Raw genomic sequence first — 12500 nt, forward strand, 5'->3', positions numbered from 1 at the left:
TGACAGAGCTAGCGTTTTTCCCCTGTTTAACGTGAGCGTGAGGTTCAACCGCGGATCTAGAATCAGTTTCTCCATCTTGGAAAATAAAAACGACGGTCCGATTCTAGGTCAGTTTTCCCGCTCGGAAAAACGGCGGATAAATATGGAACGGAAACAGGAATTTTAAACGAAAATATTTTGTTTTTCGATGTCCCAGACACAAAGAACTTTATTTTTTTTTTATCATTAATACAAAAACACTATTATAAAATCATGTCACTGTGGTAAAATTCTCACGAGTTAATGTTCCTACTAGAACTTCTCCTTTATTCGTTAATAAAAAATCTAAAACTTTAGAATTACAACTTTCTTCTTAATCTTAATTTCTTGGTAAGAATGTGTATTACCCACAATGCACTGCATTAGCATCTCACTGACTATGTGTCATCTCATATGCTCGTTGCTAATTAGCTATTTGCAGGCTATTAGCTTGAAGGCTTTAATGGTGGAAAGTTACGATGTATCTACAGTTTGTTTTTTAATAAGTACAATGTTTAACACACTTAACTTTGTTACGATGGCTTCTTCAAAATATTATTAATTAGTGTTCTATTCAAGAGGAGGCTACCTAGACTCTTAGAACCATAAAGGGTTCTTCGGTTATTCCTCTGCAGGAACATTTAAGGATTCTCTGGAGAACCCTACAACCGAGTGTTAATCAGAAAGACTTCCATTTTGGAACCTGAGAAATCTTAATGATCCGAAGAACACTGAAATAACCAGGGTGATGTCTGTCTTAAGTGAGGGCTCTTAGAATTCTAAAACGGTCCTACTTGGAACCTGATCGAAAAACAGTTATATAAGAGTTCTACATGATTTAATTAAAGGTTCTTTCTTTACGATGAAAGGGTTCTACTTGGAACTGTTTCTCAGAAACTCTCATTTGTAGAGTTTTTTGTAATAAGTAAGTGTTGTTATGTTTCCAAAATGGTTCTACATGGAACCTTCTGTGATAGTGAAACAATTATAGAGTTCTGTATCATTTAACGGTTCTTTGGATAATTGAGGGTAATTTCACTTAGAACCATTTCTGATAAACACTCAATTGTAGGGTTCCACACTCTCCAGATTCTTCAGAAAGTTGGCTTTCCAAAACGGTTCTACCCGGAACTTTCTCTGATATGAAAGCAGTTATAGGGTTCTATATTATTTAAGGCTTCTTTGGATGATTGAGCATTCTTACTTTCCGATAAAAAGGTTCTACTTGGAGCCTGATAGAAAAACAGCTATAAGAGTTCTATACTATTTCATTAAAGGTTCTTACTTTCTGATAAAATGGTTCTACTTGGAACTGTTTCTGATAAACACTCATTTCCAAGGTTCTCTGTAATAACTAAGTGTTGTTATCGTTTGAGAATGGTTCTATCTGGAACCTTCTTTGATGGAGAGACAATTATAGAGGTCTGTTTGATTTAAATCATTACTCTTTGGATAATTAAGGGTCCTCGGCCTTCCAAAAGAATTCTACTTAGAACCCATTCTGATAAACAACTAAAAATTATAGGGTCCTGCATTCTTCAGGAGTTCTTCGTAATAAGTGAGGGTTCTTATCCTCCTAAAGGAGTTCTACTTGGAACCTGCTCTGATGGAAGAACAGTTAGAAGGTTCTATATATATATTTTTTTAGGGATTATGGGATAACATTCAGGTTCTTAGGTTTCAAGAACGGGAAGATATTCTACATAGAAACGTTAAGGGTTCTCCAAAAGGGACAAATAAAGAACTCTTTCAAAATTGTGAAAATAGGTCCAGGGTTTTGGACGGATTTCGGATAACTCCGTTCAGGAGACGGATCGGATGTGAGACGTTCCTGCACAGAATCGATGTGATACGGAGATATAACGTCGTAAACGCTGCTTTTTAGGATGTAAACGTAACATTAGCACTTTGCGTGTTCCAGATGAACCCGAGACGCGGAGGAGACAAGCAGAGGATTGTGGGTAGAGAGAGGAAAGGAGGGACGAGAGAGGAAAACGAACAGCGGAATATAATTTTATGAAATAAAATAAAGTATCAGTCTCACGCTGGGTAAAGAACGCCGTTTCATCCCCCAGTGTTCACTTCGTAGGGTTTGTCTCCTCAAAAAAATAAAATAAAATAAAATAAAATAAAAATTCCTTCTAATTTAATAACTGAAAAAAATGAAGATAAAGACATAAAGACAGTAAACACAATTTTATACAGTTCTATTTTCTCTCAATAAGATTAGAAATGTGTTCAACTTTTATCTTCATCTCAAGTAGAATTCTATTGTCGTTTTGTGTGTGTGTGTGTGTGTGTGTGTGTGTGTGTGTTATAATACAGTGCAGATTATATGGGCGTAGATTAAATAAGAGCATGTGTGTTTGTTGTGTGTATGTTTGTTGTGTGTGTGTGTGTGTGTGTGTGTGTGTGAGTGTGTGATATGATGGTGGCATCCCCTGGTGGTCACTCGGTGCCGGTGCTGGCGCTGGGGACGATGGGAACGCAGTAGTTGGGTCTCTCTGACGGCGTGTATCCCGGCAAACACTGGCATTTATACGAACCCTGTGTGTTGATGCATTTCCCGTTTTTGCACAGAGACATTCGCTTGTTGAGCTCGGTGCATTCGTTTACATCTGGAGAAGCGAAAACGAAAACAAAGTCATTATTGTTAAAATTGTTCTGAGAACAGACAGACTGTCGTTTTAAACTGGATATATGAATTCATTCTGAGAAACTGCTCACAACTTTAACTTCCTTCATCATTCGATCCATAAAATATCAAATAAAATAAAGATACGCGACGCCTCGGATTCAGTTCTGAACTTCACTCTGAACACGACTTTACTCTGAGGGTTCTGCGTGATTAGAGGCCTGCAACAACAATGTAAATATTCATCATGTGCACAAATACAGATCAAAATAGGAACCCGGAATCCTGCAACTGAGTGTTAGGGTCCAAGTAGAACCCTTTTAGTGAGCTAAGAACCCGTACTTTTTACAAAGAAGTGTTAAAGGCTATAGAACCCAACAGCAGTGTGTTTGTCAGAAAGGGTTCCAGGTAGAACCCTGAATTATCCAGTGAACTGTTTAACACTCCTGAAGAAGCGTTTTTTCACTTCAGTTTACACTGGATTATTAATAATCTCATCTTCCAATCTCACGAATGGTTCTGCTTACGGAACCCTTTGTGAGAAACACTCAGTTGTAGGGTTCTACATTCTTCAAGGGTGATTTTGCTGTAAAAAGTAAGGGCTCTTGGCTTTCTAAAATGGTTCTACTTCAAACCTGATGGAAAAACAGATACAGGGTTCTATATTATTTCATTAATAGTTCTTATTTTCTGATAAAAAGGTTCTGCTTGGAACCGTTTCTCATAAACACTCATTTCCAGGGTTCTTCGTAATAACTAAGTGTTGTTATGTTTCCAAAATGGTTCTACTTGGAACCTTCTGTGATAGAGAAACAATCATTTAAAGTCATTATTCATGGGATGATTAAAGGTCCTCAGGCTTCTGAAAGACTTTGACGTTCTTCAGGAGTTCTTTGTAATAAGTGAGGGTTCTCAGCCTCTTAAAGCAGTTCTACTTGGAACCTGTTCTCATGGAAGAACGGTTCTAGGGTTCTATATATCATTGAAGGGTTCATTGGATACTTAAGGGTTCTTAGCTTATATAAAAAACATATATTAAATATTCACTGTGTGTACAAATACAGATATAAGTGTTATTACAGTGTGTGTGTGTGTGTGTGTGTGTGAGAGAGAGAGAGAGAGAGAGAGAGAGTGTGTGCACGCGCGTACCGACGCAGGCCATTCGGGACATGTCGAGTGTGTATCCATCGAAACAGTCGCAGGTGTATCCCTTCTGCACCCTCACACACCGTCCGTTCTCACAGCCGTTTAACACACCGCACTCCTCCGCCCGCAGCCCCTCAAACGCCTCGTATCGTCCCGCTGAACAAACAAACAAACAAACAAACAAACAATAACACACTCATCACTCCCAGCATTATTATACACGCTGTCCAGTGCAGTATTTATCCAAGCACCGTGTTTATTTATGAAAACTCTACAGACGCTACATCTCCATCAGACTCCTGCAGCGCTGCTCTTATCGCTCACATCCACTCAATCAACCTGAACTCACCCTTTCACACACACTGCCCACATGTGTACTCACTACCAGCTCGCCACTCGCTTTATTCACAGTTTAGGAGACTATAAGATCTAAATCACCTCCAGATCATTACTGTCAATAGACCCGTCAATAGACCCGTCAATAAACCCTTCAATAAACGCGTCAATAAACCCGTCAATAGACCCGTCAATAGTCCCGTCAGTAGACCCTTCAATAGACCCGTCAATAGACCCGTCAATAAACCCTTCAATAAACGCGTCAATAAACCCGTCAATAGACCCGTCAATAAACCCTTCAATAGTCCCGTCAATAAACCCGTCAATAAACCCTTCAATAAACGCGTCAATAAACCCGTCAATAGACCCGTCAATAGTCCCGTCAGTAGACCCTTCAATAGACCCATCAATAAACCCGTCAATAGACCCTTCAATAGACCCATCAATAGACCCGTCAATAAACCCTTCAATAAACGCGTCAATAAACCCGTCAATAGACCCGTCAATAAACCCTTCAATAGTCCCGTCAATAAACCCGTCAATAAACCCTTCAATAAACCCGTCAATAAACCCTTCAATAAACGCGTCAATAAACCCGTCAATAGACCCGTCAATAAACCCTTCAATAGTCCCGTCAATAAACCCGTCAATAAACCCTTCAATAAACCCTTCAATAGTCCCGTCAATAAACCCGTCAATAAACCCTTCAATAAACCCGTCAATAAACCCTTCAATAAACCCGTCAATAAACCCGTCAATAGTCCCGTCAATAGACCCGTCAATAGACCCTTCAATAGACCCGTCAATAAACCCTTCAATAGACCCGTCAATAGACCCATCAATAAACCCGTCAATAAACCCGTCAATAGTCCCGTCAATAGTCCCGTCAATAGACCCGTCAATAGACCCGTAAATAAACCCGTTTAATAACTTTGAAATGAATTAATGTCATTTTTATCAATATTAATAATTAATCCCAATATAATTATAATAAACATCACGCAGTAAACACGTTTTGGCTAATCTCTTGAGCGGAAAACTTTTCTCTTCTTGTTCTGTTCCTTACATGTTTTTGAAACGCAGCCGGGAGTGCTAGAGAGGACCTGAATAAATCAAACACACAAACAGCTTGCTAGCTAGCTTAGACAACTTTCTAGCTAGCTCGTACTTGTTAGTTGCTAACTAGCCAACTGTTTAAAAGCCTTAAATTCGTCTTAACTATTTATTAATTGTATGTAATAAGTTTTAATTGTATGTTATTATATGTTAGGTATACAGCTATACTAAACTGAAAGTAAAATTCATTGAGGTAAGTTTTAAACATAACGATGATAATACACACATAACTATATAAATAAATAAGTACATAAATAAATGAATTTAGTGTAAATAGGTGCTGCGTGTTTAAGGTTTTGGGGAAAATGATAGTTTTAACTGAAGCAGAGACAACAGTCAGTGTAAATGTGTATAAAAGCTGATTTTTGTGCTGAAGCGGCCACATGATGGCGCCAGAGACCTGCGCAGACCGAACAGCTCTGACCTGTAGAAAGCAGGCTTCAGGATGACGGGATAACTGACTCTGAGCGTCACTCACTGTTAGATTCGTCGTAGTCCTCGTAGAAGGTTGGGTTAGGGCTCAAAGTTCGTGGGTCGTACTCCGGGCCGACCTCGTACTCGTGAACGGGTCCGGCGACCAGAGCGTCCTGACCGTACGGCCGTCTGACCGATCCGGAGCCTCGGATATTACACATGATGGCATAATCCTCTGTGGGGAGAGAAATCAAGCGTGGATAAATAGAGTAGAGAGACACAGAAACACGAGGGAGACGATACAGAACTATATTATTATACAGAACTATATTATTATACAGAACTGTATTATTATACAGAACTATATTATTATACAGAACTGTATTATTATACAGAACTGTATTATTATACAGAACTATATTATTATACAGAACTATATTATTATACAGAACTATATTATTATACAGAACTGTATTATTGTACAGAACTATATTATTATACAGAACTGTATTATTATACAGAACTATATTATTATACAGAACTATATTATTGTACAGAACTATATTATTATACAGAACTGTATTATTGTACAGAACTATATTATTATACAGAACTGTATTATTATACAGAACTATATTATTATACAGAACTGTATTATTATACAGAACTATATTATTGTACAGAACTATATTATTATACAGAACTATATTATTATACAGAACTATATTATTATACAGAACTATATTATTGTACAGAACTGTATTATTATACAGACCTATATTATTATACAGAACTATATTATTATACAGAACTATATTATTGTACAGAACTATATTATTATACAGAACTATATTATTATACAGAACTATATTATTGTACAGAACTATATTATTATACAGAACTATATTATTGTACAGAACTATATTATTATACAGAACTATATTATTATACAGAACTGTATTATTGTACAGAACTATATTATTATACAGAACTATATTATTATACAGAACTATATTATTGTACAGAACTATATTATTATACAGAACTATATTATTATACAGAACTATATTATTATACAGAACTGTATTATTGTACAGAACTATATTATTGTACAGAACTATATTATTGTACAGAACTATATTATTATACAGAACTATATTATTATACAGAACTATATTATTATACAGAACTGTATTATTGTACAGAACTATATTATTATACAGAACTATATTATTGTACAGAACTATATTATTATACAGAACTATATTATTATACAGAACTGTATTATTATACAGAACTGTATTATTATACAGAACTATATTATTAATATGCGTTTTCTATTTTCCACACGGAGGACACGTGATATTCTACGTGCCGCTGAATAATGAGTGTGGAAGCCGTTTTGTTCAATTAAACCAGTGACGAATGTGATCACTACAACGAGGACAGTTCACGCGGTGGTATATCGGTGCTATACGAGACTCTCTTCAAGAAACAAACAAAAATATACAGAGTGAACGAAGAAAAACCCGGAAACTGAACTGGAACCCGCGCTTCACCGTCTTCAGATAAACAGCATTCTGTGGTAACAGTCTCCCAAGCTTCGTTTCCACTAATCCTGCTTCATGAACGCGCTGCCGGAGGTTCCATTCACGCCTTCTAACGTGGTGTTTAGAGTGAGTGAGTGCGTGTGTGTGTGTGTGTGTGAGTGTGTGTGTGTGTGAGTGTGTCTGAGTGTGTGTACCGGAGTGTTTAAGAGGACACAGTGCACACTGCATGCCCCAGGCCTCTCCGTACAGACAGCAGCACTCGGTGTAAGTGGTCACTCGGTTACTCAGCGCGTTCATGCAGGTCAGTGTAGGAGACACACTCTGCCAACAGATCTCCTGAAACACACCCTGCTGCTCACTGGGCTCTGTGGAGACACACACACACACACACACACACACACACACACACACACACACACACACACACACACACACAGTGAGACAAATGAAAGAATAATTCAGCAAGTGTAATGATGTTTGTCACTTTACTAACATTGGACGTTTCGGTACAACCTTCTCGTGCAACTAGCGAGTGGTGAGCGCTAAGCAGAGAACCCACAAAAACAGCCTCTTAGCTAGCGTGGAGGGTTAGCTAGTGACTTATGTAAAGCTTTAAAACATTTTTACAGAGCGGTCCTGCTGAGTTTGCATTTTAGTCGAAACTGAAAGTGTGAAAGTGTTTAGTGCCGAGTTTCATGTTTCTCGTTCTGATGAAACCTGAATGAAATGTAATCACTGTCGCTAGTTTTATATGAGAATTTAAAAAAACAAAAAACGTTTGCTTAGCTAACATGCTAGGTTACGCTAGGTAGCTAGCGACTGTTAATGTAATGTAATAGAGAATAATTAGCAGTGTACTTCCCTTAAACTTCTCAAAATAAAAGCTATTTTCAGATTTCTTTCGTAAACGTTTGAATGTGAACAGTTGTCTCTTACGGTTCATTTCTGTTGATTAGCTAACATGCTAAGTTAGCTAGGTATCAAATGGCCCCTGTGGCGTTGTTAGTCAGTGTAGCTGAAAATGATGTACTCGAAACTAAAAGTTTCCATTTAAGATGAGATTTATTTTTATTTTATTGTATTTGTGACCTTAGCAGTCATGCTTTAAAAATAATCATTAAAGTTTTAGTAACACACTTCTGAAAGAAAAAAATTATATTGTATTTTTTTCATTGCACATGAAATAAATGTCGTTACTGACGCGAACTCCGAAAGTCAGAGAGCTTATAAACTGGAAAGTAGCCAACCGAGTCGAGGTATTTTTAGGAGGAATTCATTAAAAAGACAGATTTAGCGTTGTTTAATATCTATGAGTGTTATAGTCCTGAGAAAACTGGAATTAAATGTAAAAACATCGCTGTTTTTGTGCAAAATGTTTAGTGTAGCGAGTGCAGTGAGCTCGGGTTTACCTGCAGCCCCGGGGAACATACAGCGCTTACTGGTAGCATCGAGCACCGCGGGGGGTGTACAGAAACACTGATACGATCCGTGATTATTCAAACACTGACCATCCACACAGTTCAACTCGTCTAAACACTCGTCTGTGTCTGAGAGAGAGAGAGACAGAGACAGAGAGAGACAGAGAGAGAGAGAGACAGAGAGAGAGACAGAGAGAGAGAGACAGAGAGAGAGACAGAGAGAGAGAGAGAGAGAGAGACAGAGAGAGAGAGAGAGAGAGAGAGAGGGTCATTCAGGGCGTTTGGTCAAGTGCATAAATAGGTGAGAGAGAGTGTGTGTGCGCACATGTCTGTCTACATTTTTGCATGTGTGTGTGTATCTATCTATCAACTGGAAATGTTATGAATGGACCTGGAATTGGACGCGTGTCTGTATCGTCTCAACGCACTGTGAAGAGGACGGTTCGAGTGGATAAAACATCTCCGAGGATCACAGCTGGAGAACTGCAGGAGTTAGTCGTGTCTTGGGGTCAGAAAGTCTCCAAAACTACAATCTGAAGTCACCGACATCACCACAAGCTGTTTGGAAGGGGTTCAAGACTAAAGCCTCTACTCTCATCCAAAAACAAACTCGAGCGTCTTCAGTGTGCACACACTACTGGAACTTCAAATGGGATCGGGTTCTACGGTCAGATGAAACCAGAATAGAGCATTTTGGTAATAAACACAGAGGTGGTTTTGGAGCACACAGAGAGGTAGCCGTATGGAAAAGTCCCTCATGCCCACGGTTAAATATGGAGGAGGATCTTTAATGTTTTGGGCTGTTTTTCTGCAGAGGACCTGGACATTTTGTTAGGATACATGGCATCATGGACTCCATCAAATATCAACAGATATTAAATGAAAACCTGACTGCCTCTGCCAGAAAGATTCAAATGGGCCGTGGTTGGATCTTCCAGCAGGACGATGATCCAAAACATCATCAACATCAACACAGAAATGGTTTACTGACCACAAAATCAAGATCCTGCCCTGACCATCCCAGTCCCCTGACCTGAACCCCATAGAAAACCTGTGGGGTGAACTGAAGAGGAGAGTCCACCAGTGTGGACCTGAAATGTGAAGGATCTGGAGAGATTCTGTATGGAGGAACGCTCTCAGATCCCTCACCATGTATTCTCCAACCTCATCAGTGTTATAGGAGAAGACTCAGAGCTGTTATCATGGCAAAGGGATGTAGCACAAATTACTGACTAAAAGGGTGCCAATAATTGTTGCACACCTATATTTAACAAAGATTTTTTTGATAAACCTGTGTTGTGTTTGTAATAGTTTGATATCCATGAGAGCAGAGTAATTTTGTGAATGTTTTAAACAAAAGATCAAAAGGTTAAACAATAAAGACAAGGGTGCCAATATTAGTGGAGGGCAGTGTATGTGTGTCTCTACATATATGTGTGTGTATGTGTGTGTGTGTGTGTGTGTGTGTGTGTGTGTGTTGCTGTCTAATATGGATATAATAACCAGAAACACAGTACTATGGCACACTGCAGTCCTCCACACACACACACACACACACACATACACACACACACACAGTGAGTGTATAAATCATGGCTTGGCATCGGCACATGACATTCAGGAGTGTGGTAGGCCTCACATGAGGCTAAGTTCCAGCTGCAACCATATGTATGTGTGTGTGTGTGTGTGTGTGTGTGTGTGTGTGTGTGTGTGTGTGTGTGTGTGTGTGTGTGTGTGTGTGTGTAGGACTGCGGTATGCCATAGTACTGTGGTTTGGGTCATTATAGCACACTGGTCTTAGAACATTCTCCACCCAAAGTTTCACCATTTAAATCCGTCACACACACATACACACACACACACACACACACACACACACACATACACACACACACACACACACACAAAACCACAAGCATGAGATGATTTCTTTATATATGGAAGTCTAAATAATGTTTGAGTATTTTTGGCATAGCATGCTTCTGCTATCCAATGTACATGCACGGCTCTCTCTCTCTCTCACACACACACACACACACATATGCACACACACCTGTTTTTCTATCCATGTGATAGATTTCATAGATAGTCATAGATGCGTGTCTTAATGCTCTATTTAATGATCTCTCTCTCCGTCTCTCCGTCTCTCCCTCTCTCTTCCTGTCTCTACATATATATATATATGTGTGTGTGTGTGTGTGTGTGTGTGTGTGTGTTAGAGCTGTCAGAACAGATGTCTCTGATTATTTATCTAATATTCCCATATTTAAAACGTTGGCTTTCTTTGCAGTCAGCTGGTATAATTCTACTGAAACACTTCTCTGAAGCGTTTGGGTTATCACTGTTCCGCCTCTGCGACTGATGCAGAATGCAGCTGCGTGACTTGTTTTCTACCTTCCTAATTTCTCCCTCACTACCCCACTGCCACCCTCCCTCCACCAACCTCAAAGCACTTATCACACCCCACACTGCCCCACGCTCCCTCCAATCCTCTAGCACCGCTCGACTGGACCTACCATCTCTCAGGGTACGAGATCTGCACTGCTCTTCTCTGTTCTGGAGCCTCAGTGTGGAATGAACTTCCCCTGGAAATCTGAACTCACTGAGTCACTGGCTGTCTACAAACGTCTAAAAACCTTCGTACATCGTCACCCCCCAATACATCGTCACCAACCCCCGATACATCGTCACCCCCGATACATCGTCACCCCCGATACATCGTCACCAACCCCCGATACATCGTCACCCCCGATACATCGTCAACCACCAATACATCGTCAACCACCGATACATCGTCACCCCCCGATACATCGTCAACCACCGATACATCGTCACCAACCCCCGATACATCGTCACCCCCGATACATCGTCACCCCCCGATACATCGTCAACCACCGATAGATCGTCACCAACCCCCGATACATCGTCACCCCCCGATACATCGTCACCCCCCGATACATCGTCAACCACCGATACATCGTCACCAACCCCCAATACATCGTCACCCCCCGATACATCGTCAACCACCAATACATCGTCACCAACCCCCGATACATCGTCACCCCCCGATACATCGTCAACCACTGATACATCGTCACCCCCCGATACATCGTCAACCACCGATACATCGTCACCCCCCGATACATCGTCACCCCCCGATACATCGTCAACCACCGATACATCGTCAACCACCGATAGATCGTCACCAACCCCCGATACATCGTCACCCCCCGATACATCGTCAACCACCGATACATCGTCACCCCCCGATACATCGTCAACCACCGATACATCGTCACCAACCCCCGATACATCGTCACCCCCGATACATCGTCACCCCCCGATACATCGTCAACCACCGATAGATCGTCACCAACCCCCGATACATCGTCACCCCCCGATACATCGTCACCCCCCGATACATCGTCAACCACCGATACATCGTCACCAACCCCCAATACATCGTCACCCCCCGATACATCGTCAACCACCGATACATCGTCACCAACCCCCGATACATCGTCACCCCCCGATACATCGTCAACCACCGATACATCGTCACCCCCCGATACATCGTCAACCACCGATACATCGTCACCCCCCGATACATCGTCACCCCCCGATACATCGTCAACCACCGATACATCGTCAACCACCGATAGATCGTCACCAACCCCCGATACATCGTCACCCCCCGATACATCGTCAACCACCGATACATCGTCACCCCCCGATACATCGTCACCAACCCCCGATACATCGTCACCAACCCCCGATACATCGTCACCCCCAATACATCGTCACCCCCCGATACATCGTCAACCACCCGATACATCGTCACCAACCCCCGATACATCGTCACCAACC

General features: G+C 40.8%; 1 protein-coding gene across 1 annotated transcript in view; it reads right to left on the reverse strand.

Moving 5' to 3' along the window:
• LOC108269599 (latent-transforming growth factor beta-binding protein 1) overlaps nucleotides 1-12500 on the reverse strand; it is a gene marked incomplete at its 5' end in the record, with an annotated part of 36307 nt that overhangs the window by 1845 nt on the left and 21962 nt on the right. Inside the window, 5 exon segments of the mRNA XM_053679357.1 lie at nucleotides 1-2636; nucleotides 3803-3955; nucleotides 5730-5900; nucleotides 7410-7580; nucleotides 8625-8762. The exon segment at nucleotides 1-2636 is cut by the window's left edge and continues 1845 nt beyond it. Coding sequence (XP_053535332.1) covers nucleotides 2467-2636; nucleotides 3803-3955; nucleotides 5730-5900; nucleotides 7410-7580; nucleotides 8625-8762 — 803 coding nt within the window.

Source organism: Ictalurus punctatus, unplaced genomic scaffold (assembly GCF_001660625.3).
Source record: "Ictalurus punctatus breed USDA103 unplaced genomic scaffold, Coco_2.0 tig00007213, whole genome shotgun sequence".
NCBI classification, from domain to species: Eukaryota; Metazoa; Chordata; class Actinopteri; order Siluriformes; family Ictaluridae; genus Ictalurus; species Ictalurus punctatus.